General features: G+C 36.5%; 1 protein-coding gene across 4 annotated transcripts in view; it reads right to left on the bottom strand.

Annotated features, from left to right (window-relative positions):
- The window catches only part of BCAT1 (branched chain amino acid transaminase 1), a 107,330-nt gene that overhangs the window by 34,557 nt on the left and 52,988 nt on the right, over positions 1-19,785 (bottom strand). For all 4 annotated transcript variants that reach the window (XM_072765727.1, XM_072765725.1, XM_072765729.1 and 1 more), the window contains exons 4-5: positions 15,960-16,070; positions 13,494-13,613 (exon numbers count right to left, since the gene is read on the bottom strand). In XM_072765727.1, coding sequence (XP_072621828.1) covers positions 13,494-13,613; positions 15,960-16,070 — 231 coding nt within the window. The remainder of the gene's footprint in view (positions 1-13,493; positions 13,614-15,959; positions 16,071-19,785) is intronic.

The following is a 19,785-nucleotide window of genomic DNA, read 5'->3' as shown; positions in this document are numbered from 1 at the left end:
CTGACCTCTAAGCTAACAGAAATCATATGGAGACATTCAAAGAATATTATGAGAGAAGCTAATGTCCAGAATTTTCTGAGGCTGTAAAATGGGTAGGGGATCTCAGGCCTTTCAAAGAGAAAGACAGTATATATTTAACACTCGACAAAAGAAAGGCTAGTACTCTTTTTTAGCTTTTAATAAGAATGACCATAAAATTCAGAAAACACATAGTTAAAAGAAAACTAATGATAAGGAGAAAAGAACACCTACCTGTCTTGTCTAAGGTTATATAAATGCAGTGATAGTAACTGCTTACAGCATCAATGCAAGAATTAAGTTAAACTGTGGAAAGCACCCAGTACCTCTTTTTCAAGCATTCAACAAATAGCAATTATTATTGTTTTTATAAATACTCACTTATAACAGTAACAGTGGTAAAAAAAAAATTTAGTATGAAACAACATGCAAAACATGAAGGTGACATTAGGATGACTATAGATGGGACCATGGAACTTACATTCAACACTCAATGTTGAAATTGTGGGAAATGAGAGAGCTTGGGAAAAAGACAAGATTATTATTCCAATACCCTGGGAAATACAGCTTGGTATATCTGAAATCAACCCTAAATAGAAATTTTAGCATGGATTATTAAACAAGTGGTTAAAAAAACTTGATAGGGAAGTACCCAGAAGAGCCAGAATGAGTCACTCTTAGAAAAAGCATGCTTCATTTCCCTTTCTGAAATGACTAGATCAAGGGTCAGCAAACTTTAGCCTGCTTCCTGTTTTTTTTTTTTTAAGTCTTATTGGAATACGTGCATTCATGCATTTATGTGTTGCCTATTGAGGTTTTTGTGCTACAAAGCAGAGATGAGTAGCTGCCTGGCTTCACAGGAAAAGTTTGCTGACCCGTTCTCTAAAGGATAGGAAAATGCTCCTGTAGCATTTTCCTTATATCAAGAATGGTCTCAAAACCAAGATCTCCTCACTGACCTAGCCTCAGGACTCAGATTTGACTTTGGGTTCCATCTAGTTTTGTTCAATTGACTGGGCCAAGCACAAAATGGGCCTGGAATAGAGAGACAACTTAGACCAACAGAGGGAGCTGACAACTGCAATGAAGATGCTCCCCAAATAGGCAAGTCCCAACCCAGCTGACCAAGTTGAGATCCTGAGTAGACTGATGCAAGGGAAAGGATGTTACACTCAAGGAAGCCCTAAGAACTAACTGTTTGAAACAGATGCACTCTACTTCTGTCAACTTCATCTAGTCACACATTGCTGCCTGCCTATATAGTCACCCTCAGAAGTAGAACCATGTCAGAAGTAGAGCTTGGGAAATCTTTTAAATATTTTATTAATTTTCCCTTTCCTCTGGATCATTTCATCAGCTTAGAAATATGCCATAGTATCTCCCATCTAACACATTCCCTTTACCACATGTCCCACTCCAGAACAACCATTTTACCAAGGACCTTCACATTGCCAAATCTAATGGTCAGTTCTTGGGCCTCACCTCTCTGGTCCTGTGGGCAGGATATGCCACAACTGATCAATGCTTCCACATCCTTTATTTGGCATCTGATACATCAAGCCCTCTTTATTTTTCTTTCTACCTTATAGGTTGCTACTTCTCAGACTTCTTAGCTGATTCCTTTTGTTCTCCCTTCTTTCTAAATGCTGGCCTGCCCCAGGGCTTAGTCCTCACCTTCTTTTCATCAGTACCTAGAATTCTTCACTTAATAACTTCGCTCAGACCTTTGACTCTAAAGGTATTATATGTTAAACACTAGAATGTATTAAATTCCAAACCCTCCTCTGAATTCCAGACTTGTAGATCTAGAATTTAATCTAGAATTTATCAACTTAAGCTGATAACTCAAGCTTAATTAAGTTACCATGCCCAAAACTGAACTCTGGCTTCTACCCATTACTGCTCCAACAAATATGCAAGAAAAACCTTTTCCCTCACTCTTCCCCATCCAACAAATGGTCACTTATCCAGGTGCTCTGGCCCAAAGGAAAACTTGACCTTTCTCCTTTCATATTCAGATCCAAACTGTCAGAAATTTTGTGAGTTGCAATAAGTATCTTTGAATATACGTCTTCATGTGAACTAGGGGGAATACGTCTACAACATGAATTCCTTGAAGAGAGCCTGCATTTTCAAGATTCCCAAATGTAACTGTCTCATTTTATTCAATTTACTAATAATTATTCTTATGTTTGTTATATCAACATAATGGTTGTATAAATTCTGTAACCTTATTTCATTAATTCTAAGATGTCTGTTTTTTCTCACATTTAACATGTCTGAAATCCAGACTTAGCATTTTACAATTACTATTGGCTAAGTAGTCCTCATGGCAGAGCTGGCATTACCAGACTTGGAATTAGCTGTTCATACTGATAGTACTTCCAATGGCTTATGGCCATTGGTGATGCCATACATGTTGAGTTTGCCATTTAAAATCTCTTTAAAAAGTTACAGTAAGATTCGGCACTGAAAAGAAAAATTACTGCATAGAAAGGTGCAAAAACAGGAGCAGGACATGTATTTGGTATTAGTCAAATAAATGTTTGTAGTAACCTTGAACAAATGCAACTGAATATTTTCCTGCAAAGCATCAACCAGTCTTCTCATGAGACCTCTGGCAGAAGAAATCCATATGAATATAAAGCTGTGTTCACTTTTATTAAGATACATGCAAAGCTAAAAATGCCTATCACAAGCTGAGCAGTATAAATGATGGCAGGAAGAATTGCAGATGTCCTCTGAAAACACCCATTAAAAAAAAAAAAAAAAAAAGCTAGTATGAGTAATTCATCAATCAGGATTGTTAGGAAAGTAATACATCATAGTTTAGCGATGCTTTTCCATTTTGGTGCATAAAACAATTTGTTACTTATAATTTACGGTACCCTATATTCAACTAAGTGGTAAATATGTATGAATGAGTACCTTACAGCTAAGAAAATGGGTACAATTGAGGTAGATCTGTATGCACTGATGTGGAAGGATCTTTAAGACAAATTCGAATGCAAAAACAGTAATACAAAAAAATTGTTCACAGTATGGCTGCCATTTGTGTAAAAAAAAAAAAAAAAGACAAACACAAATGTAGAGAGAAAGAGAGAAAAGGTACATTTGGGGAGCCAAAAACAGGCTTCATCTATGGAAACTTAACATATCAACAGCTGGCACTATAAATCAGGGAAGAAAGGCTAGTCCACTCAATAAATAGTAATAATGTGGTATCCATATGGAGAAAAGGAAAACTGAATCCTTCATACAAAGTTTGCTTCCAAATGGATTTATTTTTTTTTTAAGATTTTATTTATTTATTCATGAAAGACACAGAGAGAGAGAAGCAGAGACATAGGCAGAGGAAGAAGCAGGCCCCTCAGGGGGAGCCCAACACGGGACTCAATCCCCAGATTCTGGGTTCATGATCTGAGCCAAAGGTAGACGCTAAACCACTGAGCCACCCAGGCATCCCCAAATGAATTTCACTTAAATGACAAAGCAAAATTCCAAAACAGAAGTATAACCTCAGAGTAAGGAAGAATTTCTTTAAAACACATAAAACCCACAAAATATATAGAAAAAAATAAATTCAGTTACATTAAAAATAAATACTTTTTTTTTTGTTAAAGATTTATTTATTTTGGAAAGAGGGGCGGGGGTAAAGGCAGAGAAAGAACTTCAAACAGACTCTGTACTGAGCATGGAACCCACTGTGGTACTTGATCCCATGACCCTGAGATCATGACCTGAGCAGAAACCAATAGTTGGATGTTCAACTGACTGAGCCACCCAGGTGCCCCAATACTGCCATTCTCTAAAAGATACCAGTAAGACTGAAAAAGACTAGACACAAAAGCAAGCCACAGACTAGAACACTATTTGCAATATGTTTATCTGACAAAGGATGTGTCATAGAATGGAAAGTTACTTTGTGAAATGTATCTCTGACAAAAGATTTATATCTAGAATATAAAAAGAAAAATTAAAAAGACAAATCATTTTTTAATGGCAAAAGACTTGCAAAAATACTTCCCAAAAGGATTTTTTTTTTAAAGATTTTATTTATTTATGAGAAACACAGAAAGAGAGGCAGAGACACAGGCAGAGGGAGGAGACGCAGGCTCCATACAAAGGAGCCTGATGCAGAACTCGATCCCAGGAATCCAGGATCACACCCTGAGCCAAAGGCAGATGCTCAAACCTCTGAGCCACCCAGGCTTCCCAAAAAGGATTTTTAATAGGCAACAAACATATGAAAAGGTACTCAACATAATTTGTCCTCAGGGAAATAAAAATTAAAATAAGACTACATATATTAGAATGGCTAAAATTAACAAGATATTACCAGTGATAGCAAGGATATGAAGCAAATAGAATTTTCTAACATTGCTGATGGAAGAATAAACTAGTATAAGCATTTTGGAATTCTGTTTTGCAGTATCCAGTAAAGCAAAACACACATATATCCTTCTATTCAATTTAACTCCTAAGTACCAAAGTACATATGTCCATCAGAAGACATGTGCACAGATTTATAATAGCCAAAACTCAAATATATCGATTGTCCATCCATAATAGAATCATCCCATATTTGGGGGTAGGAGATAAAAGGAAGAGAGAATAAAGAATGAACTATGGAGTACTACTCCCAGTTGATTCTGGGGAGAGAAGAGGAATCAAGAAAGAAATATTTCAGAAAGGTAATATTTAAAAAATATTTTAATGGTATTAGTCATTTTCTAATCCCAACTGTATTAGTCATATTCTAATGTTAACTGGGTGTTGGGTGCACAGATTTTTGTATTTAATTATTTTCTTTAAATTCTGTATGTATATGTGAATGTGTGTGTAATTAAAAAATATTTTAATGGTATTAGTCATTTTCTAATCCCAACTGTATTAGTCATATTCTAATGTTAACTGGGTGTTGGGTGCACAGATTTTTGTATTTAATTATTTTCTTTAAATTCTGTATGTATATGTGAATGTGTGTGTAAAAATCTTTGAGTCTGGGAACCTGAGCAAAGAACGATTGCCAGTTTCATAGAAGAAGGATAATATTTAATGTACAAACACAAGTATGCAGGTAAAAGTATGAATATATACCTCTGGAAGGATGTAAGAAAAGCTGGCAACAGGAATTGTTTGGAAGGAGGCCAATTGTGGAACTCTGGATGAGAATGAGAGTGGAAAGGAAGCTTTCCAACTCAAATACCTTTGGTAATATTTGAGCTTGTTACCAGATAGTTTTCCCCCCCCTAAATCGCTCCTCTAAAATCCCAGAAAACTACTCTTGTGCACTGTTAGCAGGAATGTAAATTAGTGCAGCCACTATGGAAAACAAGTATGGCGACTCTCGGACAAATTGAAAATACAACTACCATATGATCCAGCAATTCCACTTCTGGGTACTTATCCAAAGAAAACAAAAACACTAACTCAAAAAGATATCTGCAACTCCATGCTTAATGCACATTATTTACAATAGCCAAGACACAGAAACAACCTAAATGTCCACTGATGGATGAATGAATAAAGAAAATGTAGTATACACATACAATGGCATACTACTTGGTCATGAAAAAAAGAAGGAATCCAGCCTTGCAACATGGATAGACCTTGAGGGTATTATGCTAAGTGAAATAAGTCAGACTGAGAAAGACAAACACTGAATGATCTCACTTCTATTTAAAATCTAAAACAAAAATGAAAACACACACAAAACAAGCTCATTTATACATTTATACAGAGAACAGATTGGTGGTTGCCAGAGGCAGGTGGTAAGGGATGGGAGAAATAGGTGAAAGGGATCAAAATGTACAAACATCTAGGTACAAAATAAGTCCTGGGGAGGTAACATACAGCATGTTGACTATAGATAATAATACCATATTGTACATTTGAAAGTTGCTAAGAAGAGTAAATCTTTTAAGTTGTCATAAAAAAATGTTTTGTAACTACATATGTAACTAGACTTATTGTGGTGGTCAATTTGCAATATATGCAAGTATTAGATTATTATGTTCTATAGCTGACAGTTATACCTGAATTTTAAAAAATTTGTAATAAAAATAAAATCCCAGAAATAGACTGACAAGTTTGCATGTGAAAACTGATATTCCTAAACTTGGAAGTATTATAACTGAACATAAGATGTTGGTGTGTGTTCTATAACATGTGTATGTATTGAATGATAGTATGTGTTTATGTAATATAAAATATATTATGTATTATAATATCTGGAGTGGTTGGATCAAATACAATGGAGAGCAGGAAAGCTGTTAGAGAAGGAAAGGAAATCGACACAAAGGTGGACCGATATTAGACAAGATGGAAAAGATCTTAGGAGTCTGGTCTACTACCTTTCCACACTGACCGCTGTTACTGAGCCACGCTCCACATCTCTGCAGCATGGACCTTCCTCTGTCAGGACTGTCAGTACACATTCATTTTGTGGGTTTCTCTTATGAAAAGGGACTACTGCACCAGATACTGAGTTCCCTGAGAGCAGAAATGGGGCTTTTGCACAGCACTGTATCCCTAGACCCCACCCTACAGGCTAAGAGTACAGGGGTTCTTATTTCATTTCTTTGGGGCTGTTTCCTCATCTCAAAAATGATATCAGCAGCTCCTACTCACACACACCATGCCTGATATTTAGGAGAGCTTCATAATGCTAAGGGCTGGCAACAGCATCAGACAAGTGACTATATTTCATCAAAAAGAACCAGGACTTCCCTGAAAAGCAGCAGAACTTTCCTGGATTGTGAAAGTAAGACAGGCCAAGCACATCTTGCTGGGAAACACTAACTCTTTCAAGAATTCTCCAAGTTGTATATTGTCAATGCTCCCTGCAGTATTATATAAGGTAGCAGGGAAATGGAATCCCAGAAAGGGAACTGGGCCAAGTGTGGCAGGTGTCCAGCTTGGAGAACTTTCCAGCAGTCAGATGTTATGGACTGGATATACACATAGTAACCTACACAGAAATGAAAAACAATGTGCCTTGGGGACACATTAGGATATGTAAGAATTATAGAACAAAACCATCTGTAGAAATTAAAATGCCAGGCATATAATAAGACATACACTTAAAAACACAAACTGAAAGAATATTCATTTAATACATGAGATGATTTCCATGGAGGGGAGGAGGAGATGAGAATAGAGTAGGGAATGAAGATGGAAGGGAATAAGGAAACATAGAGCAGAACATCAGCGCCCATGATGGGAAGTGCTGTGAACTGAGAGGTAGTAACCAGCTGCACCACAACTCCAAGAGTAAAACTGAAGACAACAACAATCATCCCGTATGATAAGGATGAAATGGACAAGAACAGCCTTGAGAGGCTGCCCATTGGCAGCAGTGGATGGTAGCTGATAATAACAAGCTGATTATCACAGGCTACCATCAATGCAAATAAGCTGGATCTCTAAAAACAAACTCAAGGTCTGAAGATACTTAGATGGGGCTGAAAACAACTGAAACATGTTAACAGAGTTATACAAATGAGAGTTTAATGTTGTTTATAAGCAGCCAAATGAATGAAGGAATCTGTATCTATATAGATCTATATCTATCTCAAATAGGATTGCAAAAGAATACATTAAAAGTGTGAGCAAGGGGCACCTAGATGGCTCAGTTGGTTAAACGTCTGCCTCTGGCTCAGGTCATGATCCTGCGGTTCTAGGATCGAGCTTTGTGTCTGGGTCCCTGCTTGCCAGGGAGCCTGCTTCTCTCTCCCTCTGCCTGCTGCTCCCCCTGCTTGTGCTCACTCTTTCTCTGTCAAATAAAATCTTTTTAATAAGTAAATAAAGTGTGGACAAAACAAGTTATATGATCACAAATTGCTGCTATACCTAGTTTTCAAGTCTGTTCAGATTTTTTCAGTTATAGAGGCTAATTGTGGAGAGAAAAGAAGATATAAGATGTATGAGCATAAATAAAGACAGTGAATAAAGGGAATTCTTTTCATGGGAACTGTTATTATTATACGTTACATTATATGTGTAATATAAAGATTTTACAAGGTGATAAAAGGAAAAGAAAGACATGTCTATGAAATTTATGTCCTTAAGCTCCCTCTGCAGTGAACCAGAAACCAAGGAGTGGACCAATTGGCAGCAGCAGTTTTATAAATGCGAGTTCTAATGAAAACGTCATCCTGAAAGATTTCCAGAAGTTGTGAATGGGGAAACTGTTTATGTGAAGTGATTGAAAATGTTCTGCACTGTTAAGATTGTATTCTGTGCATCTGAGGTTGGAATTAACCAAAAGCAGACTGCTTCTCTAGTTGAGCTCAACTCCAGAAGTTTATTTGGGGCGGTCTGAATGTAGAAGTCTGAGTTAACTGAATAGGACAGATTTATCACCTTCCATATAAGCCAAGGTTAGTTTGTCTAGGAATACAGAAAAAGTCAAATCTGCTGGTAGCTTGCAGATCTGTGGCAGTCAGCCAGGGACGTATCAAAGGGGCAGGGTGGGCTGACTTGGAGACCATCAGATGCAACCTTTCTCCGTGACACTGATTCTCAGCCCTGCTATTATTCAGTGTTTTAATTACCTCCAGTGGGATGAGAGGACCCTGAGCAAAACTGGAAGAGTGAAAGGCCGAGAGCCATGATCACACAAGGGGATTTCAGAGTCTCCGTGGTTGTGCTTATTTTGCTAGAGACTATGGTCAAAGCACCTATACACTTATTAGAATCACTGAGGAAGTAAAGCCTGTGTCTGTTTGTATGTCTATATAATTGTACTTGCTTGGAGTTACTGAATAGAATGAAGTTGCATAAAACATGTTAAAATCAGCAAAACCCAGCTTCCAAAAATATAAGGTTGTTCGGTACCCAGTATTGAGCCTGACAGCCAGATAATTTTAGCTTCTTGTCTGATAAAGTGAAAATTTAGAGACTGTTCATGTAAATGTTCTTTATTTAAATATTAGGCTTTCAGATTTTATCTTAATCTCCAGTTGACACAACCAGCAGTAGCCTGAAGCACTCTAGCTTTCAGTTTCTCTTTGTTTCTACCTACCTATAAATATTTCAGAAGATATTAAAGGGATGCTAAAATTCTTTTTTAAAGAGAAATCCTTTGGTAATGTGAATGATTTTATCCTCTAATTTAAAATTTATTACAAGAGGTTTATGTGCTGTTTAGTATTTTAATAATATGAACCTTATAGAAAAAAATTGTTTTTTAAATTTCTACCCACTGGCAGCCTGGTATTTTTTATTGGCAATCTCTACCCACTGGTTACATATTAAGGCTAATTATAAGTGTTCCAATAAAATACTATTGTGTTTATTATAATCCTAAATCTAAAAAGAATTTTAGTAATGGATCCAATCATTATCAAAGAAGCCTGAAAGACATGAAGAATTGCACAAAAACATTCATACATAGGTATTACCTATGTAAATCTGTAAAAATGTAAGGTCAGTTAATTATAAAACATGTCAAGAAACAGAACTCAGTGTACCTGGGTAGCTCAGTGAGTTAAGTGTCTGCCTTCAGCTCAGATTGTGATCCCAGGGTCCTGGGATTGAGCCCCATTTCTGGCTCCCTGCTCAGTGGAGAGCCTACTTCTCCCTTGCTCTCTGCTGCTTCCCCTGTTTATTCTGTCAAATAAATAAATCTTAAAAAAAAAAAAAGAAAAAAAAAAGGATCCCTGTGTGGCGCAGAGGTTTGGCGCCTGCCTTTGGACTAGGGCGTGATCCTGGAGACCCAGGATCGAATCCCACGTCGGGCTCCTGGTGCATGGAGCCTGCTTCTTCCTCTGCCTGTGTCTCTGCCTCTCTCTCTCTCTCTCTCTCTCTCTCTCTCTCTCTCTCTGTGGGTGACTATCATAAATAAATAAAAATTAAAAAAAAAAGAACACTTTGCAAATACAATGAAACTCAAAAGTTGGCATTAGAACCACCCTATTACATGGCAGCTACCAAATTGTACTGGGCATGAGAAGGAATAATTATTAGACTATTATATCATGGCCCCTGAAAGTGAAAACAACACCCTACCCATGGGATGAAGCTGAGCTTTCAGAGAAAGAGATATCTCTACCTGGTACCAGTTTGCAATCCCTGGAACAAATAAAGCAGTAAAAACTGCTAGATGTATAGTTAATTCTCTCACAAGGCTTGAGATGGTGATACTCTTGAAAGTAGTTAAGAAATCCCTGGAGAGTTTGTTTTAATGCAGAGTCTCTGATCCTGGCTCCATAAATTTAGATTATTTGGATCTGAGCTGGAGCTCAGTACAAATACGCTTGTTTAGAATACTGAGTATTCTATACACACAGGGGAATACCACACCCAGGAATAGAGATTGAGAACATGAGCTCAAGGAGGGGGTAATATCACTTAGTAAATTACCCCAACATATATGTGCTCATTCAGAGAAATCAAAAATACTTCTTGGATCAAAGATCCACTTAATCAGTTAATCTAACCATGAAAAGAACATGAGAGAAAAATGTTGATGTTAGCCAGCAGCAGATAAGACCAAAATATCAGGTAACTGATACAGAGGTGAGCCTTGAATTATTCTGTGAAGCCAGTGACAATACAGAGCCATCAAGAACTCAAGTAACCTAAAAATGCTGGGAAAAGGGTACCTGGGTGCTCAGTCTGTTAAGCACCTGCCTTCAGTTCAGGTCATGATCTCAGGGTCTGAGAGGATCCCCCCCACCCCGTCGGACTCCCTGCTCAGTGGGGAGCCTGCTTCTCCTCTCCTTCTGTCCCCTACCCGCCCCCCCCATTTGTGCTCTCTCTAAAATAAATAAAAAATCTTTAAAAAAAATTTGAGAGACAGAGCGTGCATGCACAAGCAGGGGGTGGGGTGGGGATGGGGTGGGGAGGAGCAGAGGGAGAAGCAGACACCCTGCTGAGCAAGGAGCCCTATGTGGGCCTTGATCCCAGGACACTGAGATCATGACCTGAGCCAAAGGCAGACAGTTGACCAACTGAGCCACTCAGGCACCCCAAATAAAATCTTAAAAAAAAAAAAAAAGAAAGAAAAAGCCAGCAAAAGTTAGTCATCCCTGATGAAAGAATCCCAGTGAACTGGGAGCCACTGGGACTAATCCTCCAGCCAGTACCTCACTTACCAAATGCAGCCACCATGAAAAGACAGTGCATAAAAAGTACCAGACTAGATTGTATAACATCTGAGTGGTGTACGAATGTTTAAATCCATATGCTTTAATGAGCATTATTTGTATTAGGCTCATTTCCAAATTATAAGTAATTGTTTTTTGGCCTGTACCTTTACTTAGAAAAATTCTAGTTGATATAAATATACCAACCAAACATAAATAATGCTGACTTACCAAATATCAGTTATTTCCTTTGATTCTTAACTTACTACTTACAAAGCAGATTTTAAAAAATTCTTGATTCTGAGGTCCAAAGCATAATCAAATAGGTAAGTTGATATAGTGGGAGAGAACTACTTGACACAGCTTTTGTCTCTGAGATTTTTGAATTTGGGCAGGCATCAGAATCACCATTCTGATCTACTCAATGAGAATCTCTGGGGATTGGAGTCAATATGTATTTTAAAAAATTCCTGGGTGAGGGCACCTAGGTGGCTCAGTCAGTTAAACATCCGGCTCTTGATTTTGGCTCAGATCATGGTCTCAGCATTGTGAGACTGAGCTCCATGTCAGGCTTTATGCTGGGTGTGGTGTCTGCTTAAGATTCTCTTTCTCCCTCTCCCGCTGACCCTACCCCTCTCTAAAAATACATATATACATACATACCTGGGTGATTCAAATGCAAAAAGTTGAAGACCACCAATAAGGAGGATTATTGTGACAGCAGGCTGGACTATAAAATCAGGTTTAAAAGCTTATCTGACTCTAGATAATAGAATTCTGGAACCCTAACAACTTACTAAATAACAGAACTAAATACACTAGGAAACCACAGACCAATACCTTTTAGGAGCACTGACATAAATTTTTAACAAAATACTTGCTGAATACAAGATTTAATATGAGTTATTCACTGTAACCAAACAGGATTTAGTCCAGGAATGCAAGGTTGTTTTAATACTAAAAAATGAATAAATATAATCACAGGCTAAAGGACAAAACCACATAATCATGTCAAGACATTCAGAAAAAGCATCAGCAAGATTCAATATTTATTCATGACAAAAACTCTCAAACTCAGAAGAATCAGATCTTAGATTGAGAAAGTACTTCAGAATAAATGTAAGACAGTGCTCCCAGATTACTAACAATGTTTCAACAACCTTTAAAAATTGTTTCTTCCTATCCTAAAATTAATATAAAAACTGAAAAAATATAAAATTTAAAAATAGAAGTTCATTAATATTAAAATGTCAGAGACATAAGGAGTAGATAACTTTTTTAATTGTCCCAGTTCTTTCAAGTTTGTTAGGGAGACCTCAATTCACAAAATTCATTATCTAGATTCTTAATAGTCTTTCAAAAGGCATCAAAAGGATTCCAAAGGACCATTTAGGTATTTATTCTATGGCCTTACATATTTCCCTATTTCTTGCATTCAGATGGCAGAGTAGAGAACCTGGTAGGCATACAATTACCTAGTAGAGAGCAGAATGATGAGATTATAGTAAAGACTGCCATCTCATTCTCCCTATTCCTAAAGATCTCCATATGCCACAGTCCCTCTACTTGCCACCCACACGCAGCCTCCCCACCTCAATTATCCCTCCATATAAGACCACAGCTGCCTAAAAGAGGAAGGAGACAAGTGATAGGGTCTTTATAGAACATACTCAACCCACACAAATAGCCTTAGCTTCTCCATGCATGTCCTTTCTCAAGGGCACTCATCAGTATGCTGTGACCTACCAGCAGATCTTATGGCCATGTTGTTTAAAGCTATGACTCTAGCTCTCAAGATCCTTCCCTAACTCCCATTGTGAACTTCATTTTCAACACTTCCTATGGAGGAACAGGGCCTTCCACTGCCACTCCTTCGTAATCCCAAGACTTCAGAAAACTGAAAATAAAAAGCAGAAGCTCTCCCTCCTCCAAATTTCAAAACCATCACCACTTCTGCCTTGGAGAACTGCTGTCAAGAAAAGAGACATTACATTGAGGAATGTCTCTGAGGAAACTCAGGAAAATATGAGGAAATACTGGTTAATCTTAATTAAGCAGCCTTGCTCATTTTTTGACTTATTGACATTGGTAACTGTGGTGCTTCTGTACCACAATGGTGGAAATGAGTAGTTGTGACAGAAACCATACAGCCCATAAAAACAAGAACAACAAACAAACATACATACATACAGCCCACAAAGTCTGAAATATTTACCATTTGGCCCTTTAAAGGAAATGTTTGCTGACACCTGGTCTTGATAAGCAGGAGAAAGGAATCACTTATGGTGTTACTGGGGGCTATTTCAAATTATGTACTAGAAGTTTCACATATGAATAAACGATGATAACTTGCCCAGCCTGAAACAGGGAGTCAATTTGTACCTCAGTTCCGATGAACGTAGGACGAATATACAGACTAGCAGATGTTGAATATGGGACCCATTCTTGATCCAATTTCACAAGCTGTTTAATACACTCTAAAAGCTCTTCTTTGTCAAATACCTGAAAGAACGGAAATCATAATGAATAGTGTTTTTCCTTCACTGTAGCAATAAGAAATGATCCTCATGGAAGCTTTAGACTGTTAAAAAACCAGTAATAATAAAAAACAAATTTTTTCTGTGATTTTTTTTCTCTAAAATTATGGTGGGATGATGGATTATCTCCATAGAAGAAAGAAAATATTGGATCCCTACCTCTTACCACAGCAAATATCAACTATAGCTGGATTATACATTTAAATGTGATAAAACACTAAGACTTTTATAAAGTAAAAATTAAAAAAAAAAAAAACTTTGGTCACCTTAAAGTAGAAAAGAGCTGGTTTTTTTTTTTTTTTTTTTTTTTAAGATTTATTTACTTGAGAGAGGGGGAGCTTGTGCGAGAGCATTGGGAAGGGGAAGTGTGAGAGGGAGAGAGGGTCCTTAAGCAGACTCTGCACTAAGAAGCAACAAATTGGGTGAAGTTACTTCCAACACATAACTAACCAAGGATCATTAACTGGAATATGTTAAGATAGTGAGAAAGACACAGATGATCCAACAGGAAAATGGGCAAAGGCAAAGAGCAATTTATTTCTAAGGAGAAAAAGGTTTTCATATACTAGATAAGTGACAGTTTGTAAAATAAGTCGCTTCTACTCACTTAACAGGGCAAAGAAATGTACTTTCAGAGATGTATGTCATGGGTTATCCAAAGTTGAAACGAGTCAGAAACACACATCCGAGTACAACTCATGACATCAAGAATTGGCTACTTAAATGAGAACTTACAACAGCAATCACAGCACATATAGAAATTGAGATCACCAATCATATAAGACACATCATCACCCTAAGTCATTGAAGATTTAGTGGAAATAGAACTTGACTAGGAATTAAGAAGACTTGCACCCAATTTCTCGCCCTGTTCCTTTACTCTGTGGAAGAAGTCATTTAAATTCTCAGGGCTTGAGTTTTCTTCTAGGTACAAAGGTGCTGCTACTAAGATGTTTAACACACTTTTTTTTTTTTTTTTTTTAGACATACCTTCTTGAGGCTTACATTAGTTAGTTATGACTAAACAGGGAAGGAATGTAAAACCACATCACACAGTTTATGGCAGAGCTGATGTCCAAAAGATGTTACTTCCCTTTCCTTCTGTCCCCACTTTAAAGTACTTCCTGGTAATTTGTCCGTAATGGCACAAGAGTGAAACTAGTCCAAAGAACTTACCTTCGTTTTCCTTCTGGTACTCTATTATGGCCTCGGAAGGAAGTGGGTGAAACATGGGTTACAAAAATAGGGAGGAAAAGGAAAAACCTGGCTAAAAAGGAATAGTTACTTGGGCTTCTTCAAATCACAGCTTTGGCTACATTCCTGAAAGTTAGGCACACAGGATTTGTAAAAGAAGAAAAAGACTCCTTTGGTTCACAAAGGCAGACTGGTCGTGTCTCAGGGAAGGGAAATAATCTAAGACACCTCCTACCTAGACGTGAGCCTTAGGATCTAAATCTAACCCACCGTATAAAGAATTCTGCTCTTTAACAATGTTATAGACAGTAACCAATGGCATGAAAAACCATTTTGATGTCTTTTTATTAAATAAGCTGGGGGCAAAGTATCAAAATAATTAAATTACTGCAAACTTGCTAGTGTCCAAAGCAGTTAGGCAAAATACTCCCAAAATATCTGCATGGCACACCATATTTTCCACTTCACATATTATAAATTTCATAGGGTCTTCAGATTTTACTTATTTTAGTTTGAGGTATAGTTTTCTTCCTTATCCTATTATGTCCTATATACACATTAATCCTCCCCCTCCCCCCACACACACACCTAGACATTCATGAAGAAAGACTGTGGAATTGCCAAGTGGTATTGGTTACTTCCTTGTATTTTTACCTCACTGATTACAAAGTAGATAAGAAGTAACTTAAATGTTCATATGGTTTGTACTGAGTATTGATCTAACTACAGTTGACCCTTGAATTACGTGAGTTTGTACCACATGGGTCCATTTGCATGTGGATTTTTTTTTTTTAATATAGTGCAGTAGTATAACTGTATTTTCTCTTTGTGATTCTCTTATTAACACTTCCTTTACTCTAGCTTACTCTAAGAACCAAGTCTCTATAATACAAAATATGTGTTAATCAACTGTTTGTGTTTTGGCTTCTAGCCAACAGTAGGCTCTTAGCTTAGTTTTTAGGGAATCAGAAGTTACAAACAGATTTTCAATTCCCTGGAGGTCAGCGCTCCTAAATCCTGCATTGTTCAACTGTATTCAGCAATGATCTGTTTTGTGGTAAATTCAGTGACCCATTACATCAAAAGAAACACAAAAGAAACTCCTAAACTTACATACCGGCAAAGTGGCTCTCAGAGCAGATCGGTGCATTCTATCCATGTTGAGGTCTGGACGAAACAGGCGAATTTTATTATCTACTCCTCGAAATGCCTTCAATCCTTCAAATAACTAAAGATAAAAAGAGAAATAAATCTCAGGGGATAACTAAATGAAAACAATCTCTGTGTTTAAAAGATTGACTTTTTATGGGCACCCATTATCTTCATCATGTCAAGCTGTTGCATAAACCAAAGATCGCTAAATCTAGAAAAGCCAACAGTTGACAGTCTGGGTCTTATAGCTGGCTAAAAAGAAGTTCTTTTAGTACCAAAATCTGATAGGAATTTAAAGTTATCCTTGACTTAGCAGGAGCCATATTGCCAAATGACACCTCAATGGAGGTGGGAAGAAAACCTCTCCAATCACACAATATGGGCTAACTGCCCAGATAGTGAAAATGGAAGCGAAGAATCCATGGCACCCTGCCCTAAATACCCATGCATTCTTTCATTTAATCTGGCTCATTCAAACTCTGGATAGTAGATAATCTAGATGTGACCAGGGCTGGTTTAGCCCCCAAATCACAGAAACTAAGCAGCTCAAGACCTTCCTATGTTAGAGGCATGCCACTTTTCTCAAAATGCCCCCTACCCCCATGACACAAACCACTGGGCATGGAGGTTAAAAGATTCTGAAGTAGCCACATACTGATATACACAAAAAGAAAAATCAATTTTAGTGAGAAATTTTAACACTGGCTCTCTATATATCTCCCAGAACAAACAGGCTGAAACTCAGTAAAGATATGGAAGATTTAAACAACAGGAACAACAAACTAACCTAGTGGACATACAGAACCCTGCACATAACACCTGCAGAATACATGCTCTTTTCACATATTTTCTAACCATAAATAAGAAATCAGTATCAGTAACAGAACTACAAAGTGTCAACATTTTGGAAAAAAGGAAATTCATCATTAAATAGAGTATGAGTCAAGAAAATAATAGAAATTAGAAAATTTTTGAACTGAATAATAGGCCTTTAGAAGCTTATAGCCTTAAAACTCAGCTCACATGAGAAAAGAAATCAATCATGTAGCACAATTTCAAAGCACTACATTAGATTTAAGTGCAAAAATCTAACTTATTAAATGTATCCGGAGTAAAGCCTCTGTTAAAAGAGAAGGTTGTCAGATTGGACCCAGTAGAGAACATGTGAAACACACCTGAAACAAAAAGACATAGAAAGCAAAATGTCACACAAATTCTTTCTAATGTAAAGCTGTGAGGCTATATTATTAATACAAAACTAAATTTTAATTCAAGAAGCATTACTGGAGATTAAATAAAGTAATTCATTGGGTTCCATTTACTTCACTTTAATTTTAAAATTGTATGCACCTCATGTAGGTTCAAATATATGTAAAAATTATATGATTATCTCATTAAGTAACACAGATGCAAAATTATACAAAAGGATAACACAACCTGACAAAGTTGGATTTATCTCAGGAGCAGAGGTTAACATTAGAAAAATCAATTAAAAAAAAAAAATTTAAAAAAAAAATAAATAAATAAAAATAAAAATTAAAAAAAAAAGAAAAATCAATTAATGAGGTTCATTATGTTAACAGCTTAGATAATAAAAAAAACTATATGATCTTCTCATTAGATATATAATAAACGCAACTAATGAAACTAAACATTCATTTGAGGTTTTTTTTTTTTTTTAAGTTTCCCAGATAAAAGGAAACTTTGGTAAGTGATAAATATCTACAATGAACTTGCAGCAAACATTCGGCTTAATGATGAAATTTAAAGCTTTCCTTTTCAGAGTGGGGATATAATAAATTGCCTATGACTACTGTAATTCAATACTATACAAGTATAATAAGGCAAATATATCAAATCATTAGATAAAAAGCATTAGGTTGAAAAGAAAAAATAAAACTGTCATAGATGATGAAACATAGATAAGACTAAATATGTAGAAAACCCAGAAAAAACAACATACTGTTTTGAAATTATTTGTTTAGGCAAGGTAACCAAATGCAAAATTGTATTCTGATGTAACAGCAATAGAAAGTAAAGACACTATTTATGATAGAATTGAGAGAGGAACATTTGGGGACAGTGAGGGCCTAAAAGAAAACCCATAAGGACAATATAAAACTTTATCAAGTCATTAGAGACCTAACTAAATGCAGAAAGCAATCACATACCCATGGATCCAAAGACTCAATATCATAAAGGTGTTTATTCTCCCAAATTGATGTATATATTCAATGTAATACAAATGGAAATCACATCAGAGATTCTATTTTCCTTTAATAAACTAAATTACAAAAGTTAATTGGCATGATAAACCGAGTTTAAGAGTTATAAGGAAAAGCAAATGGCTGAGAACATGCAAAGCACTGTTGAAAGGCAAAATAATGGATGCCTGGGTAGCTCAATGGTTAAGCATCTGCCTTCAGCTCATGGCATGATCCCAGAGTCCCATGATCAAGTCCCACATCAGTCACCCTGCATGGAGCCTGCTTCTCCCTCTGCCTGTGTCTCTGCCTCTCTGTATCTCTCATGAATAAATAAAATCTTTAAGAAAGATAAAATAGGACTTGTTCCAGACAGACATCAAGACTTAATGATTTGGAAATTAAGACAGTGTGGTATTTGTGCAAATAGACAAGTAAAACAACAGAACAGAGATCCAGATAGACCATGCAATGGGAAATGGAGATCCAGAAGCAGATCCATATATATGTAATAGAAGTGGCATGGCATATGAGAGGAAAAAGAACAGTCCTTAAAAAAAAAAAAAAAAAACAAACAAAAAAAAACAAACAAAAAAAAACAAAGAAAGAAAACTTTGAGAAACAGTGCCTATGTGCACCTGCACGCATGCGCGCGCACGCACACATACGCTTGTGTGGGAGGAGTAAAGGGAGAGGGAGGAAAAAAAAAATCCCAAGCAGACTCTGCACTGAGCTCAGAGCCTGATGCAGGCCCCAATCTCATGACCCTGAGATCACCCACCTGAGCTGAAACCAAGAGTCAGTCACTTAACCGTCTACAACACCCAGCCCCGACCAAAGAACAGTCCTTTTAAATGGTGCTGGAACAACAGGGTATCCACTGGGAGAAAAAAAATCAAATTGGATTTCTACTTCATATAAAAATCACCTTCTAGGAGTAAAGGCCTCACTGTGAAAGACAAAAACCAATAAATATAGAAAGACACCTTTATGATCTCAGGGTATGAAAAAAATCTTTGTTCAAAGATCGTGTTTAAGATGCAAAACTACCAAATAAAAAGCAAAGACTGATAAATTCAACTTAAAATTTAAATGCATTTCTTATCATCAAAAAATTACAAAGAGTAAAAGAACAGAGTAAAAGAAGATACTTAAAATACTCAAAATATATAAAGCACTTCCAGAAAAAGATTTAAATAAGATATCCAATTGCCCAATAAATATATGAAAAGGTGTTCAACCTCTCAGAGTAAGTGGAAATTAATACCACAATAATCAGATGCCATTATACAAATGTAGCTAAAATCTTAAAATAATGACTATATTAGGAATTGACAAAGTTTTGGAACCATAAAAATATTTATTCATGGCTGCTGGGTATAAAAATTGGTAAAACCACTATGGAAAATAGTTTCCTTTACCTTGTAAAACTGAAGATACGTATGATGACAAGCAGCACTATTCCTTGGTATATCCTTATAAACTATTTCTCAAATCTTTTGGTATCGGGAGGTTTTTAAATTTTTAAAAATTATGAAGGCCCCCAAAAGCTTTTATATGTGCAGTTATTCAATCAATAATTACCAT

Source organism: Vulpes vulpes, chromosome 8, assembly GCF_048418805.1.
Source record: "Vulpes vulpes isolate BD-2025 chromosome 8, VulVul3, whole genome shotgun sequence".
Lineage (NCBI taxonomy): Eukaryota > Metazoa > Chordata > Mammalia > Carnivora > Canidae > Vulpes > Vulpes vulpes.
Note: the sequence above shows the minus strand (reverse complement) of the source record. Positions and strands in the feature narration are given on the sequence as shown.